This window comes from Mustelus asterias, chromosome 8 (genome assembly GCF_964213995.1).
Source record: "Mustelus asterias chromosome 8, sMusAst1.hap1.1, whole genome shotgun sequence".
In the NCBI taxonomy this organism is placed as follows: domain Eukaryota; kingdom Metazoa; phylum Chordata; class Chondrichthyes; order Carcharhiniformes; family Triakidae; genus Mustelus; species Mustelus asterias.
Genome location: NC_135808.1, coordinates 95,868,177 through 95,885,944, shown reverse-complemented (window position 1 = coordinate 95,885,944; position 17,768 = coordinate 95,868,177). Strand labels below are relative to the sequence as shown.

At 42.3% G+C, this 17,768-nt stretch overlaps 1 protein-coding gene across 1 annotated transcript in view; it reads left to right on the top strand.

The window, feature by feature from the left end:
- The first annotated feature begins 767 nt into the window (after positions 1-767).
- Positions 768-17,768, top strand: part of LOC144497372 (metalloprotease TIKI2-like) — a 356,280-nt gene continuing 339,279 nt past the window's right edge. Inside the window, exons 1-2 of the mRNA XM_078218545.1 lie at positions 768-988; positions 1,451-2,011. Of these exons, the coding sequence (XP_078074671.1) occupies positions 866-988; positions 1,451-2,011 (684 nt within the window). The 5' untranslated portion in view covers positions 768-865. The remainder of the gene's footprint in view (positions 989-1,450; positions 2,012-17,768) is intronic.

The following is a 17,768-nucleotide window of genomic DNA, read 5'->3' as shown; positions in this document are numbered from 1 at the left end:
ATCTGTACGGAGAGAAAAGGGCTGACATTTCGAGTCCAGATGACCCTTTGTCAAAACAATTCAGTGTCTTTACCCAAAAGGGAAACCTTTTTAACCTCACAATTTCAATGTCTTTACCCTCAGTTTAGGGATTCACTTGATCAGTTTGTCCATGTAAACTGCAGCTTTTTTTGATGTGTTCTTCCATTGCTCCTGACTCTGACCCTCTATTTGTGATATGAAAAGGTCTGAACGGAGGATGAAGAGGCACAGCCAGGAAATCCCTGCTTGCAGCAGGCTGCTGGGGGACAGGGAGAGGGGACAGCAGTGACTGGGGAAGGGCCAGACCCTGGCTTTGGCCGCGTGTGTGCCGCCACCTTCGGGCTGCCGCTGGAAGAGCTCCGGACAAAAAAAAAGTTTCTTTTTTTCCTCTCCCCCCTCTCCTCCACCACCCCGTTTAGAAGTTGTGTGTGTGTGTGTGAGAGAGAGAGAAGCAGAGTGTTATAGCCCCTGAAGTAGTGACATGCTGACATGCGGAGTAGCAGTACCCGCCTTCCTGGGCTTGTTCAAATAAGAGGCAGCAGCAGCAGCAAGCGGAGGCAGCCGCGGCCGGCATCCCCATGTGCGATCGCCGGGAGGAGATGCTGTTTAAAAAACCTTCCCTCTCCCATCACCCGCACCTCAACTCAATAGAGGCAACCTTTCTGGGGGAGGAGGATCGTCCATGCTCCTTGGGGCAGTATGGCGGCTTGTGGCGTTCAGCTTCCCAGATCAGGAGAACTTTCTGATCTTGCGGTCTGATCTCGCCGGACTTTGCGCGGAGTGTGGATGAGTTAGAGAGAGAGAGAGAGAAAAAGACAACAGCAGAACAACAACCTCAACTTGGATGGAAGGCAGGATGCAGGCTAACGCCGGGCTGGTGTGGGTTGTTGTGAGTCTAGTTGTACAAAGCGTGACCTCCAAAGAGAACCATCTCCGAGACACGGGCCAGTGTGAACTTCCCAAGTCGGTGAGTTAACTTTTTTGGTTGTTTCTGTTGTTCCAGTGTCAATGCTGCAGCTTCTTCAACCTCTCCCCTCTCTCTCCGCTCGCTCACTAACTTCTCCCCACTATCTTCCCCAGTGCTTTTTTCACCCAACTCAAAAACTCAACCCTAGCTCTTATATTCCAGTGAAAATTAATCTGATGAATGTCTCTCTCACTCCCAACACCTGAATTCCAGTGGATTTTTAAAAATAAAATGTCATTCTGCAGCATGTTCCCCCGATTACTTTAATAAAACCAAACTTCAGTTTGCAGCTTGAGTGATTTGCCAAGATACTCCCTTATTTAATAAAATTAAACTGGAAACGGTTCCTACTTTGTTGGTTTTTTTTACCCATTTCTCGTTGTTTGGTGAGTTGACATTAAATTTTATTCCCTGTTTCTCTCTCTCCCCTTTTTTTTTATTGTTTTCTCATCCAAACGGCAGCAAGGAGAGATGAATTCATTCCTCTGGACTATCCGCCGCGACCCTCCGGCTTATTTATTCGGGACCATCCACGTCCCTTACACCAGAGTGTGGGATTTCGTGGCTGATAATTGCAAGAGGGCTTTCCAGTACAGCAACAGTGTGTACTTTGAGCTGGATCTGACTGACCCTTACACCATCTCGGCCCTGACCAGCTGTCAGATGCTGCCCCATGGGGAGAACCTGCAGGATGTCCTCCCCAGGGAGTTGTACAGGAGGCTGAAGAGGCACCTGGAATATGTGAAGGTGATGATGCCGCTGTGGATGACTCCTGACCAGAGAGGCAAAGGGCTGTACGCGGATTACCTGTTCAACGCCATCGCCGGCAATTGGGAGAGGAAGAGGCCAGTGTGGGTGATGCTAATGGTGAACTCTCTTACCGAGGCTGACATTAGATCCAGAGGGGTCCCCGTACTCGATCTGTACCTGGCTCAGGAGGCTGAGAGGATGAAGAAAAGGACCGGGGCGGTGGAGCGAGTCGAAGAGCAATGTCATCCATTAAATGGCCTCAATTTCTCCCAGGTAAGAGAGACGGGGGGAGGGGGGGGGGGCGGTGGAGAAAGCATCACTTACAGCATCTTTGCTAAATGGGACACAGAAATGGGACCTGTTCCTGTAAATTAAGTGTGGGGATACTGCCCGAGTTTGTTTTCAGGGTGCTGTGATATTTGTGTGGGTGATTAAGATTTCCAGCACCAATTAACTGCTGAGGTGCAAAAGAAAAGTTGGAGGAATTCCTTCCCTTTCGCAGAAAGTATTTGAGATCACCCAGGCAACTTCTTTTCTAGCTCCCGAGCAGTGTTGCTGCTTATATTTCCAGTATAGGAATTTGCAGCGGTGTAAACCACCCTGCTCACTTGTCTGCACAAAGGGGAGTCCGCATCTTGAGCCACATCAGGCTGGGATTTCCGTGTCAACCAGTGTTTGTTCTTTAGATGATCGGACAAGCGGCAGCTTTTATAGTTGGACGCAGAATGTGGTGCTGTTGGACCATCCCCAAGCGCTGCATTGAAACCAGTTGATTTACCAGATAAGGAAGTTCGCTGCCGTCTCGTGGCTTTGGGATTAAATAGTGGAGGAGTTTTATACATCAGATGTGAGCAACGTAACAACACGCACGAATGTTTTACACTTAAAACTTCAACAATCTGGAAAGATGAATAGAAATGTCTCATTAAATTCTATTGCTTTGAATTTTTCAGCAAGTTAGAGAAACGGATTAGATCTTGGAGCGAATTCGTTTCTAGGGTTCAGTGATTTCTGAATTCCGGTGAGAGGGTTGGATGTTCTAATCCGAGAGGGGGGTTTCAGTTCTGTAAACACCTCTTACCGGCACCTCCTAATTACTTTGCAGTAGTTGTAACTTTTCGCTTCAGAATGATTCGGGGCACCGCGTTGTTAGTTCAATGTCCTTTCCCTCGATGTTAAAAAGGACCTCAGTTGCTGAACCTGTCACAGAGTACATGTCCAGGAGGGGAGGGAGCCAATAATGTGTTCACACATTACTCTTCTTTTTTTGTCGTAGCTACCTTTCTGCAGTTGTTGATTCGCTTTAAAATCTTAAAAAAAGATCTTAAAAATGCACATCGAAAAATATAAAAAAACAGACAACGCTAGAAATACTCCGGCGGCATCTGTGGAGTTAACATTAGCTGTGATGAAAGATTACAGACCTGAAATATAATGAACTCTGTTCTCTCTGCTCAGACCCTACAGGACCTGTTGAGTATTTCCTGCACTTGCTGATCTTTTAATTTCAGATTTCCAGCATGTGCTAGTGTTTTGCCTTTTTATTAATCTTTCCTAGGGGTGCAGAGGAAGAGAAACCAGGGAGATCCAAAATGCCAGCCCCAGTAAATAGGGTAATGATAAGGGTGTTTTAATTGCATTAAAACGCCCTTATCATTGGTCACAGTGCCCTTTTGTGGATGGTAAGATTTGCCTTAACTATGATGTCAAGACCCAGCAGTGATGGCCCTCTGAGTGATTGCCGCTTCCTGTTTTTTTAAAGTTTAAATTTAACTTAAACTTTAAAAAAAGTTTAAGATTTTACATTTATTTATTAGTGTCACAAGTAGGCTTACATTAACACTGCAATGAAGTTACTGTGAAAATCCCCTAGGCATATTACTCCATTCTTAAAGTTACAAAGCCAGTGTTCAGAGGGGACCGGGCAAATCCAAATCCATTCCTTGCTTGCTCCAAAAACCAAATTCAAATTCCAATTGAATCCAATGCATGGTCCCCACAAGAGAGACAAACAAGATCCAGGCTGACAAGGTAAGGCATTGCACCCCATCTTGGGTTTGATCCAACACTTGACCTTCCTGTCTCCCTGTTCTGTCAGAACAAGCAAATGCACAGCATCGGGGAAGTTTTTGGATGAGGCTGGGTGGCGGGTGGTATGAGTAGGGGTGACAGTAACTCATGGGAGTTCAAGCTGGAGGCGAGCCAAGATACATAAGTTATGAATACATAGAGATAAATTGGTTCTTGATTGGTAAGGGGATCAAAGTTATGGGGAAAAGGCGAGAGAATGGGGCTGAGAAACACATCATCCATGATCGAATGGTAGAACAGACTCGGTGGGCTGAATGGCCTAATTCTGCTCTGATACCTTATGGTCTATATCTCCCCCAAAGTTTTCCTCTGGATTGATAGTGCTTGCTGCTTCTGCTAAGCAGGCTATTTTCTACCTATTTTGTTACTGAGAAATGATAATTAAGTGGTACTTCTCCTCGCAAATGTCTGATGTTTAACTCAGTAAGGTTGTTACAGAACTTAATATTTAATACTAATATTTGGTGTAATCTAAATTACTTCTGTCTTTAAATTTTTAAACAATTTTAATGGACTTAGTAACTCAGTCATTTTATTTGAATTATTTGTTCATCTAAACTTTTATACCCAGAAAGTCTTTTGTACTGCTTTATTTAAATTGTGCAATTCAAACAATTGAATACTTCAAATTGTTTGGCAGAAGAAAATGATGGAGTTAAAGGGAGTAAACCATACGATCATCATAAAGCTGTAAAAGTGTGTCTCCTACTGTCGCATGCAATGAGGCCGTTTGGTGAGATTGGTTTTGGTGAGATCAGATCAAATGCGGACATGAGGAAAGTAACGTGACACTCAAATAAAAGCAAAATACTGCAGATGCTGGAAATCTGAAATAATAACAGAAAATGTTGGATAAACTCAATAGGTCTGGCAGCATCATGGAGAGAAACAAAGTTAACATTTCATGTCTAAATGACCCCTCTAACGTTAATCAGAATCTGCCTGTTGTGGGGTTTTTGTCTCCCTTTTGACCAAGTAGCAAATATCATATACAATATAAACTGCAAAGAAACCCAGATGATCTACACAAGCTACAAGGTTAATGCAGCAATTAATGAACACTGTTGCCCAGTGTTTGGGACTTGGTATAGTTTGTGTTGAAACAAATAATTTATTTCTACTTAATATGCAAGAGCAAAATTGACCTTTCATTAAGACAAGGATTTAGTTTTGTTCTCTTTTATCTTACAATGTGTTAGATTGTTCTTAAACTGCATTTTAATGAACTGTCCTTGTGTAATTTCACGTGTCAGTTTGTTTTTAAATGGCTCTGCCTTTTAAACCCAGTGTTATTCTTGCAAGGGATCTCCCCAGATCTCACCTGCTGCTCTTTGCATTGTCCTTAACTGATAATGTTAAGCCAGCTCTCTTGCTTGTTTGCTCTCTTACTCCACCTCCTGCGAAGGCAGGAAACCCCAGCTGGTCTGGATGTAGAATGATGTGATTGTGTTCGCAACAGGAGGAGGATGAAGGAGGCATAATGATAGAATGATGTGCTAACGGCAGGTAGCCAGAGGAGGTTACACATTTACATAGGAGGGAAGCCAAACAGACACGAATGGCAGAACCTGCTGTTAAATGAGTCACCGAGGCACGATGTCAGTGCAAAGGACACTGATGCACACACAAAGGATACAAACAAACTTTTATCAAAATTTTGGGAGGCAATGGCTATTTCAGTTCGTGTAATGTACTTGGTATTTGCAACTGTGAAGCAGAAGTTCATCAGTATTCTGGACAAGAGAGTATTTTGGGAATGTGGAACTGAAAGTGTGGTACAAAATGCAACTTTTAAAAACATTTGTTACCATCAACAACTCCCATTTATTTAGTACCCGTACATAGAAAAGTGTCTCACTGCACTCCACAGATGTGTATCAGTGCTCTGTTAACAAACACATTGTATAATTCGCGCAGACTGAGCCACGGGGGGGCAGGTAGCCTCCAGATATGGTACCTGGTCTTTAGAATTGCACTCAGCTCATGATTTTATTAAATATTTACTGATTTTGCACCATTGTTTTTAATGCATGCAATTTACAGAGGGAGAGAAAAATTCGCTAGGGCAGAAGTGAGTCCTGATGAAGAAGCAGCGCTCCGAAAGCTCGTGATTCCAAATAAACCTGTTGGACTTTAACCTGGTGTTGTGAGACTTCTTACTGTCCTATAACGAAAGAGGGAAACATTCTTTACCTGATTGCTATCCAACTGGACTCCTGTTAGAAAGTGTGCTTGTATAGCACAAGATCTTTCTCTTGTGTGATCATCTCCACATGTCAAACAGCCTGCCAACATTCATTAAAGACAGAACTTGCATTTATGTAGTATCTTATCACAGCTTCATGGCATCCCAAAGTTCAAAGGATGTTCCTGTGATCCCAGTGAAAATATTCAAAGCTGCTTAGATTTTAACTGCCTCAGGTTTGTCCTTGCACAATCATCTTCTACAGCTTCAAATTTTCAGCACAGTTTTTTCAAATGTTGAGCAACGTTACTTTAAATCTCAATCTTGGTAAGGGACCTTCTTGGTGATTTTTTCAGCTTGGACAGTACCATGTTTCATTGTGTGAGGAGAAGGATGGAATGTGGGTTGGAAGTTATGTCCTGCCCTTGATGTGCTGCCCCTATTTGTCTCTGCAGTTACCGTGTTACTGATTCTGTTAGCAATATTGCTGACTGCTGATAGAACTGTGATGCTGTTGATTACTTTTGACCAGAAGCTGATTTGTAACATTTGAGCTGAGACACTCTGTATGGATTGTCACTGGTAAAGGAAAGTATCCTCTGGAAGTTAAAACATCACTGCAGTGGGCACCTTGGGACCAAGTTGAGAGAGTTCAGCTATAGAACTAATACCAATATCTATTACCATAGAATTATAGAATCCCTACAGTGCAGAAGGTGGCCATTCGGCCCATCCAGCCTGCACCGACAACAATCCAATCGAGGCTCTATCCCCGTAACCCCATGTATATACCCTGCTAATCCTCCTGACACTAGCATGGCCAATCAACCTAACCCACACACCTTTGGAATGTGGGAGGAAACTGGAGCATCCGGAAGAAACCCATGCAGACACAGGGAGAATGTGCAAACCCACACAGTCACCCGAGGCCGGAATTGAATCGGGGTCCCTGGCGCTTTGAAGCAGCAATGCTAACCACTGTGCCATTGTGCCACCCCCCACTGTGCCACTGTGCCACCTCAATATATAGATGCCAATATATTGGTTGTAGGGTAGTGTAAGGTTTTATGCTTCAGGTACATACACTTTCTCCTCTGGTGAAAATGCCAATTATAGTACAACAGCAAATTGTTAATGTGGTGACATTTGCTGCATCACATCCTCCTACTTTATCAAGGTAGTAGTACAGGTTGGACAGACAAAATTCAGCTGTCCAAAAACAAGAACAGTCCAAAACTGGACATTTTTGAAATGACGGACTGGTCTGGTTCCCACACTCCTGCGAAAGACTGTAATGTCCAGAATTCTCCAACCTTGCCCGCAGCTGGGATTCTCTGGTCCTGCTACTGTGAACAGCGATTTGGCCGAGTGCCAAATTTGCAGCGGCAGCAGTGTGTGAACGGCTGGAGAACTTTGGGCATCTTGGAGATTTGCGGATTAACAATCGAACTTTCCTGTTATTCTTTGAGAAATGCTTGTGAATGGAAACAACCACCGGGCAAACAATCAACCGTGGATGATGAAAGTATAACTTCATTGGCTTCATTAATAAACACAGGAGAATAATGAGCAGAGGAGTCCAACTCTGGGAAAATTCCAAATCCAGCATGCTCTCGGTCCCGAGGGCGCCAGATCTTGGATGTCTAACCTGTAGCTAACAAGAAAACACTTCTCAAGAACAAAACAGTAGTGGCCATCAGACCAGTAAGCATCTATAAGGAGAAAATGCAAATACAGTGTGCAACTTATCCACTCAGACAGTGGGAAGCTTTGATGAATTCTTTGCACTTGCGACACTGTTGACTTCTTTATTTTAAATCACAGGAAGTGGGGTGAAGGGAGGTAAATAAATGAGGGATTCAGCTGCTATATTGTAATACTTAGCTGTCCATTGCAAAAGGATTCCAGGTTTAACCTTGGCTGAGACTCGAGTTCGATTCCTGGCTTGGGTCACTGTCTGTACGGAGTTTGCACATTCTCCCCGTGTTTGCGTGGGTTTCCTCCGGGCGCTCTGGTTTCCTCCCACAGTCCAAAGGCGTGCGGGTCAGGTGGATTGGCCATGCTAAATTTCCCCTTAGTGTCAGGGGAACTAGCTAGGGTAAATACGTGGAGTTATGGGGGTAGGACCTGTGTGAGATTGTGATCGGTGCAGACTTGATGGGCTGAATGGCCTCATTCTGTACTGTAGGGTTCTATGATTCTATACTTTGCTGGTCTATGCTAGTGTACTGCTTCAGCTAGCTTTGTGTTAGAGAGTGGAGAATTTTAGCACTGATCGCAATTCAGCTGGGGTGAACTTGGATGTGAGCAGAGTTGCAAACCAGTGGCATTGCATAAAATGCTTACTATATGTCACATCTAAAATACAACCACAATAGAAGCAAATACCAGGTGTGGCCTATCATGGGTGGTAAAATGGATTCTCTCTACTTTTTTTGTCTCTGTCCAAGTCTAATTTCAGTCCAATGACATCTATTCGAAGATGTGCATGTGCAGATCTTGGGTGTGGACAGAATCATGGTCTGACGTTGATGGCCTAAAATTCTGTATGCATCAGCCTGGGCTTTCAGCTGAAGTTTTGGCCTTTGTTGAAATACCAGAATATGTCCAGTGCCTGTGGAACCAGAATCCAGCAACTGCCTTCAGGAAGGGACGAAAGAGCAGTTTTTAATGAAACAATTAAAAAAAAACAGCCAAATGAAACTAAATCTGAATTTTCTGCAACAGTAATTTGTATGCAGAGGTTCTCAGAGACACACTTAGCAATTGTCAGGCCTGGAGGTTACGAACAAGAGGAACCATTTGGATTAGTATCCCTTCTGCTCAAAATATTGATCCAGAATAGTTCACCATGTTAGATGGTAGCTGTTCATCAATTTGCTATTCACACTTCTAAACATATCTTTTGTTCCTGTATTTGGGCATTACCACTCCCTCTGACTTTTGATTCTTTAACCTCTTGTCTTCCAGCTTATTACAGACCTTTGCTTTCGTTCTTTTGCTACTCTTTATACTTTCACTGGCTTAAAATCCATTACATTCCCTAACTCTTCCCATTTCTGGATGAAAGGTTGTCAACCTGAAATATTAACTGTTGTTTTTCCCTCCACAGCTGCTGTCTGACTAAGTTTTTCCAGCATTTATTCTGTTCGTGTTAATCATTTTAGAATTCAACATTGATTGATTGGGATACAGTAATTTACCTCTGCTTAATACAATGGAGGAGGCGGGGGGGCGGTGGTCGTGGTGGTCGTGGCACGGTGGCATAGTGGTTAGCACTGCTGCCTCACAGCACCAGAGGCCCGGGTTCGAATCCCGGCTTGGATCACCTTCTGTTTGGAGTTTGCACATTCTCCCTGTGTCTGTGTGGGTTTCCTCTGGGTGCTTAAGTTTCTTCCCACGGTCCAAAGATGTGCAGGTTAAGTTGATTGGCTTTGCTAAATTGCCCCCGAGTGTCAGGGGGTTAGCAGGGTAAATAAGTGGGGTTATGGGAATAGGGACTGGGTGGGTTTGTGGTCAGTGCAGACTTGATGGGCCGAATGGCTCCTTTCTGCACTATAGGGATTCTATGATACTCTCAATGCCATGATGTCTGATTCAGATATGGAAGAGTGATCTCAGCAACATGTAGGCCCACAGGGTGTGTCAGCGAATGTCTCCATCAGACCTGCTGATTTCCTGATTTCTAGACTGTTGGACCACAAAGTTAAATTACACATACTTGCTAACAGTAAGTCACATACTGTCTGAGATGTGAAGAGAGGCAAGATACCAAGCCTGACCACTCTGGATGTGGGCACACAATGCCTGCTCACAAGAGGATTTATTTCCAAAGGGGACTCCGACCACCACCAATAGTTGCAATGCTCATTGTGGAATATTCTGTGGTATTGATTGCTGATGTTAAACTGGACTCTCCCCACCTCCGGTTTGGGTGGGGAGAGTTGAATCATTGTGTGGCTTGCTGTTCACTGCTTTTTTGTATCAAATCTCCATAAACACATGGGCATAAATTTGGTATGAAATTTGATACACCAGATATTAATAACGTAATTAAGATCAGTCACAAAACACTTGGATGGTGAAGGAGGAAAGAATGGTGAACAAAGACACACAATCACAGTGATCCCAATTCTTGGATGCTGCATGTTGTTGGGAAAGGGAGCTGTTATATACTTGCCTATGTCAGGAATATTTTTGCAGTACCAAAGAAGACAGTTCAAGTTTGAAGGTATTTAGACAGATTTGTGAGCATATTAATGCCCTGACTGGGTTATTTTTCATGAATTTTGATCTGTTTAAATCACCAACACACTGTCCCACAGTTCTTCAGTGTGGCTGGGACATACTATCCAGTAGAAAAGTAACATAAAAGTAAAGATTAATTTCTCCCCTGAGGGAACCCGGATCAAACGGGATATCAGCATTGCCTGTAGCCTTTTACATTATTCCTGGCTTGACACAATTGGAGCTTTCTATAAAAATCACAATCTTAAAGGTTTGTGAGGAATTATACAATCTTACACATTAATTAGCTCTTAGCAGGAAACAATAATGTTCCCTCCTGATCAATTATTTGTACACAAAACAGAGCTTCTTGCGATTAACAATCTTGCAGTCTATAATCAGATAATATATTATCATGCACACCTGAACCTCTGATATTCCAAGGCACTAGGAATGGCATCAAGCAGGATGGTTCTTGTTGTCAAGATTGCAACCCATAGTACTTGGTTCACTCCTCCCTTCCAGTTTTAAGAGAGGTATTACAATCTCTTGGTTCTGGCAGTTATTCAATCTATCTCCTGAAAGTAGGGGCTGAGCTGCATGGCTGCGATAGTAATTAGGTCAAATGAAATGAGGAAGTTATAACAAACATCTATACATCTTTATAAGTTCACTTCCACAATACCAAACGTTAAAACCTGGAAGAAGGGAGGAGTGAACCAAGTACTATGGGTTGTAATCTTGACAGCAAGAACCATTCTGCTTGATGCCATTCCTAGTGCCTGGGAATATCAGGGATTCAGGTGTGCATGATAATATATTAACATGATAATATATTAACTGACTATAGATGGCAAGACTTAATTGCAAGAAGCTCTGTTTTATTTACAAATTATTGATCAGGAGGGAACATTATTGTTTCCTGCTAAGAGATAATTAGAAAAAAGAGAAAAAATAACTTGAAACCTTGCATTTCTTTTTGATCAAGTTTCTGAGGACACTTCTGTTTTTGGTAGCACAAACAGGAAGATGAATTATCATCTGAATGTCTATAAATTGAGAGAGGGGGATGTGCAACAAAACCTGGGTGTCCTCGTATACCATTTGCTGAAAGTAAGCATGCAGGTGCAGCAGGTGGTGAAGTAGGCAAATGGTATGTTGGCCTTCATAGCGAGAGAATCCGAGTTTAGGAGTAGGGATTCTTGCTCCAATTATACAGGGCCTTGGTGAGATCACATGTGGAATATTGCATGCAGTTTTGGTCTCCTTATCTGAGGGAGAATGTCCTTGCTATCGAGGGCGTGTAGGGCTAGGATGGTGGGACTACATATGAGGGGAGTTGAGTCGTTTAGGGTTATATTCGCTGAAGTTATGAGGGGAGTTCTCATAGAACCTAATAAAATTCTAACAGGACAAGATAGGGTAGATACAGAATGGATGGTCCCGATGGCAGGGGTGTCCAGAACCAGAGGTCATAGTCTCACGATACAGTGTTTACCATTTAGGACTGAGATGAGGAGAAATTTCTTTACCCAGAGAGTGGTGAGCCTGAGGAATTCTTCACCACAGAAAGTAGTTGAAGCCAAAACATTGTATAGGGGATTTTCTGGCCCTCCCGCAGTGTGTTTCTCATAGCGGGAGGTGGCGCACAGTTTGCCGGTGGAGGGATCTTCTGGTCCCACCGCTGTCAATGGGATTTCCCATTGATTGCACCCCATGCCATTGGGAAACTCACGGAAGGGGTGCACTGTCGGCACAACCAGAAGATCCCGCTGGAGTGAATAGCCAAAAGATTTTGGCCTGTATGTTTTCAAGAAGGAGTTAGATACAGCACTTGGGGCTAAAGGGATCAAAGGATTTGGGGGGAAAGTGGGAACAAGTTACTGAGTTGGGTGATCAGCCATGATCATAACAAATGGCAGAGCAGGCTCGAAGGGTGAGATGGCCTACTCCTGTCCCTATTTTCTTTCTTTCATGGGTTGTTGGTTGTAAATGTTGGTTGTAATTTCATTTTATTAAAAGAGAAATGATGAGCAACTTGCAACAAGAAATCCTTGGACTGCAGGCACACTTCATTTATTGTGTACAAGTACAGTGCTTAAGGGCATTTCAATTAAATGAGTAGAAATCAAAAACATTATGACAGGAAATGTATTAATAGCTCTCTAGAACCTGACTCTGTGCCCATTCTTCACATATGGCCCTGCTGAGTCAGTACTGGTGGATTCCTTTTAGCATAGAAACATCACTGGTGTGTTCAATTCTTCAACTAGTGTTCCAAATTGGCAACACCAACCAAATATTATTTTTCTCCATAATGCAGAGACACAGACTAGTTAGCGATTTCTCTGTAGAGGGACGGACCTGCCAAGACATTTATGGATGCCTTTATCCACTTGGTCATCAGAAAAGTCTCCCAGGTCATAGTTGCTCTGCTATCCATCCAGTCCCATTTATTCTTGTTCTTTTGTTATTGAGGTATGTTTTGTCACATTGGAAGCCCAAGGTTTCAACAGCAAGATCTTGCATTTATAAACTGTCTTTAACGTGGAAAAGAGCCCCAAGCTACATAATCAAGCAAAAAAATCTCAAAGCCTTCTGCACCAGGTCCTGTGGTAGGCTCTGTTGCATTTTTTTCCAGTGCACTGGAAATGTAAACTTTTGTGGGATCCTCGGTTGCAATAGGATCAACATTAAGTTTTCACCTTTCATTGAAGTCAGTTCTGGGCTAGTGTTACTAACACTATATGATATGAGCATATGGTTTCTGCTGAACTTGAGACCAATGATGGACGATTATTTATTGTAAAAACTAACACCACAATCACCACTGATGAAGGCAGGTAAGGTTGCAGAAGGTGACACTGTATAATTTTGTTCAAGAGATACTCACACCCTACCCCTGGAAAGAGAGGGATTGAAGGATAAAGTAGGGAGGTGGTGTTCAGCTTTTGAAAGTGATGAACCTTTTCCTGTTCCCGAAAGCCTTTTTTAAGAGCACTCGCAGCTGAGTGGGAATGAAGGAGGAAGTTCCAGAACTATGACTGATCCGAGGAATGTAAACCTCTCTCCAGAATTGGTCCACATGACTTTTCGTTCAGAAATGTAACATTACATTTTCTGTTTCACTGGCCCTCGTTAAGGGTTTGTTTGCAGGTTGATATCCTCGCACTCAGAGAGCGATAGCTGTAAACACTTGGCAAATTAAAGCCAGGTGTGAGTGTTTTTCACTCTGACAGTCAGAAAATTCACTAACTTGCCGTGTCATACTGCGTTTAGAGTCTGATGTGGTTGTGAGGTAGAGATTCGCATTAACTGTAACCAGTGGTCCCCTGTGGCATCACTCAAATAAATGTGAAGTAAAGCTCCAATTTAATTTAGAAAGAGGAGCGATTAGTAAATTGTACCCGATTCTGCAAGTGGGTGTGACTGTTTGGGCTCATGGGTTAGTTTGTGGCTTTAACAGCCTGACAGGAAGACTGATTCTTGCCAGCTTCCTGAATGAAGTTTGAGGGTTCTTTGAATTTTTTTATTAGCTCCAGCGGTTTGGCTACAAAATGCTCCAGTCTGATAGAGTTGTTGCCATGAACACCTGAGGGCTATTGGCAAAAAAATGTACAGACCGTTCTTATCCAACTAACGTATTTCAAAAAGACGTTTGACTATAAAAGAGTGAGACAAATACGTGTTGCATTTAAGAGAAATGGTAATATACTCAATAATGAACTTATAACATTTTTAGTGTATCTTGCTTTCTAATGTCTGCGACTAACTGAAACCACATACGAAAGAGAGTGCAACCTCACGTATTAAATGAATCCTGAGGAATACTGACTGGGAGTTATATTACAGACTTCCCACACACTTGTTGCTGATTCCTTAACATTTTTGTTCTTAACATTCTTTTGTGATGAGCCCATTTTAATTAATATGTGTGGCAGATATTCGATAACTTGGGAGTATGATTTGTAACATAATGAAGAGCTTCTCAGGACTGTCCAAAGTTTATAAGCATCATCTGACCCTCCAGATTAGATTTCAGCCTTGAACTCCCTCTCATGATCTATAGATTTGATTTATACTGTTGTTTGCAGAGTATTTTAGGTGCTTTTTTTTATGCATGCTTCACAAGCTTGATGTGCGATGTGATCCATGTACTGATATTAATACCTAGTAATACCAAGAAGAGGATAAGTCCTACTTTGCCTAATTTGGTATACCACAGATTATATACAATGTCCCAATGAATCAAATACGAAGTAAGATATGGAGAATAATGTGGGTCTTTTTCATGCAGGCAGCAATATAATAAACAACACTAGTACCCAGAATACTAAACAAGGTGGTTAGCACTGCTGACTCACAGAGACCCAGGTTCAAATTTGGCCTTGGGTAGCTGTCTGTGGAGTTTATACGTTCTCCCCGTGTTTACATGGGTCTCCTCTGGGTGCTCTGGTTTCCTCCCACACTCCAAAGATCTGCAGGTTAGGTTGATTGGCCATGCTAAATTGCCCCTTAGTGTCAAGGGGATTAGCAGGGTAAATACATGGGGTTACAGGGATTTGGCCTGGGTGGAATTGTTGTTGGTGCAGGCCGAATGGCCTCCTTCTGCACTGTAGGGATTCTGTGTTTCTATATTGTTGTGGATATCTGTTTTTATCCAAAGCTGTTTGGTGTTTGTATCTTAAAACCAATCTGCCCATGACTTTATAAAGTAAGACTAGTTCTAGCTAGCATAACGTATAGCTGTGAAGCGTTACACCTGAGTGCTTTTAAAAAACTCGGACATTGAGTACTTTGTGAACTCTGTTTAAAATGCTTGGAGCCGCCTGGTATTTTTCAGTTATCATTTGAACAACAGTCACGTTTATGTTCATTGTATGGAAAAGGGCGTTTAGCCAACTATTTATTAGAAAGCACATAGAAGAAGATCTGGTCTCAAACAGGATACAAAGCAGCAGGTAGAAAACGCAGCCAAAAAAGTTTGTGCTTTCAAAGTTACAGCAAACTCGTAACAGCCTGTATGCCATTATTCAGGTTTTATTATTGAAAAGAACTGATTAGCTGATCACCTGCTTTTAATCATTATAAACAACAGGGGCAGTGAGCCAAGCTGAAAGACATTGCAGTTATGTAAGTACCTTATCACATCTCTCAGAAACATTTCAGACTGGCTGGATGGTTGGTTTGTGGTGCAGAGCAATGCCAACTGTGTGGGTTCAATTCCCGTAACGGCTGAGGTTATCCATGAATGCCCCGCCTTCTCAACCTTGCCCTTGAGGTGTGGTGACTCTCAGGTTAAATCAATACCAGTCAGCTCTCTCTTAAAAAAGGGGTGAGCAGCCTATGGTCCTTGGGGGCGATGGCGACTTTCATATAGATAAGCATGGCAGCCATTTTATACACAGCAAGATCACACAAACATCAATGAGGTCAATGGCCAGTTAGTCAGTTTTTAGTGGTGTGTTGGAGTATTACTAGTTAGGACATTAATTGACTTTGCTGCCCTGTTTCACATGGAAGCAATTAATCATTATCATTCACTTATACTACCAAAAGATGTAGCTAGGACCAAAGTCTGATATCACTGAACCACTTTAACTTCCAATTTTCCTGATTTCACACTGCAGGTGTCTGTGGGTTACAGTTCTGGTTACGCTCAAGATTTCATTTCTAACTGGCGAAAGCAAAGAAATGGGGTAGAGAAAGGTGCCCCCCTTGAGCAATTCACTGCTCTGAGTACAGCACTCGTACAAGCCCAGTCCTGCCATTATTGCAAATGCCATTCGAGGTCAAAGAATTGCTGGTCCTCGCGGTGTTATTGCCGTTATATCCTGCATCAGGTCTAAAATGCAAATTTTATAATGAGGGCGAGATACCAAGACTGACAATCCATTATTTTGCATTACCTACAACTATGAAAATTCTGCTCACCAATCCCTATACTTTATAATATAGTAATAAATATTTCAGATTGAAGACCTTTCATCAGATCTATGTGTAAGCAGGAAGCAGGCGCAATGCTGAGACCGATAGAATTCACTGCTGTGGTGCCCACCTCTGCTAAAGTTACAAATCAGATTCCCAAGTTAATTAATAAATGCCACATATATTAATTAAACTGGGCTCAACCCAAAAAATGTGAAGAGAAAATATTAAGGAATCAGCACCAAGAACGTGGGATGTCTGTAATAAAACTTGCAGCCAGTATTTCTCAAGATTAATTTAGCACATGAGGTTGCACTTGTTAGTCACAGATATTAGACAGCAAGATGCACTAAAAATGTTATTGTTCATTATTGCGTATGTCATCATTTTCTTAAATATTGTACATATTTATGATGTTGTTAATTCTCTTTCTCTCAACAGATGCTGCCTGACCTGCTGAGTTTTTGCAGCATTGTTTTCTTATTTCAGATTTCCAGAATTCACAGTATTTTGCTTTTCTTTACAAAAGGTTTGAAATGCGCAGAGGTGGGCAGCCTCGCAGTGAATTCTGTCAGCCTCCCTATATAGCAATGTGTCCGCTTCCTGTTTACACATAGAACTTACTGAAGAATGATTGATTAATATCCAGCATATTGAATAACGACACCACAAGTTGTGGTCTTCCTTGGTAGTGTCATCAAAACACAAAGTTCTGTTGGAGAAATTATTTCTGCCAATGATGAGTCCTGATGAAGCCCTGAAGGTTCAGCATAACTCACTCATGGTTCTCACTCACAAGAAATTTGTTTGACCTTCCCAGTGGATATCACTTGTCATATTGGTCATGATCCCCTGTCTAACATTTTTGAAATAATGAACTCTATGCGGTTGTCAACGTGACATTTTTAAATGACTGGTTTTACTCAAGTTCTATTTCAGTACACTTACAACACACTTTACATGACTTGATCTTTGCTGTACTTTTGAATATTTCAGATGAGGCTTCCAGTTTTATGTACAATCACCAAATTAGTTTCTCGTTCAATCAAAGACAAGGCTAGTTTCTGCCTGCACAAGAAGACACTTAAGTTCTGCCCCATGTCGGATATTTTCCCGAGCAGCACGCATTTGAAACTTGTAGACGTACAACAGCTACCTATTCAGTTTGATTCTATGTCTAATAAATATAGGTTTAAGTGATGCTGAGCTGGTACCTATAATTTAAAAATAAATGCTTCACCACACCTCAAAATTCTCATGGTGCAATAAACAAGGTTCCTAACATTTTAACATAATTACACATGGCTGAAAATCAATACCACTAATACACTGAAATAAAAATAAAATGCTGCAGATACTGCAGATCTGAAATAAAAGCAAAACATCCTGGAAAAACTCAGCAGCTCTGGCAGCACTTGTGAAGAGAGTAAGAGAGTTAACATTTTGAGTCCAATATGACTCTGCTTTGTAACGCAAGCGAGGTATCAGTGTGATGGGTTTTATGCTTTTGAAAATGGTGACGGGATGGGGGTGAGTATTCAGGTGGAACAAAAGGGAAGGTCAGTGGGCAGGGGAGATTAAATACCAACGGTGTCATGG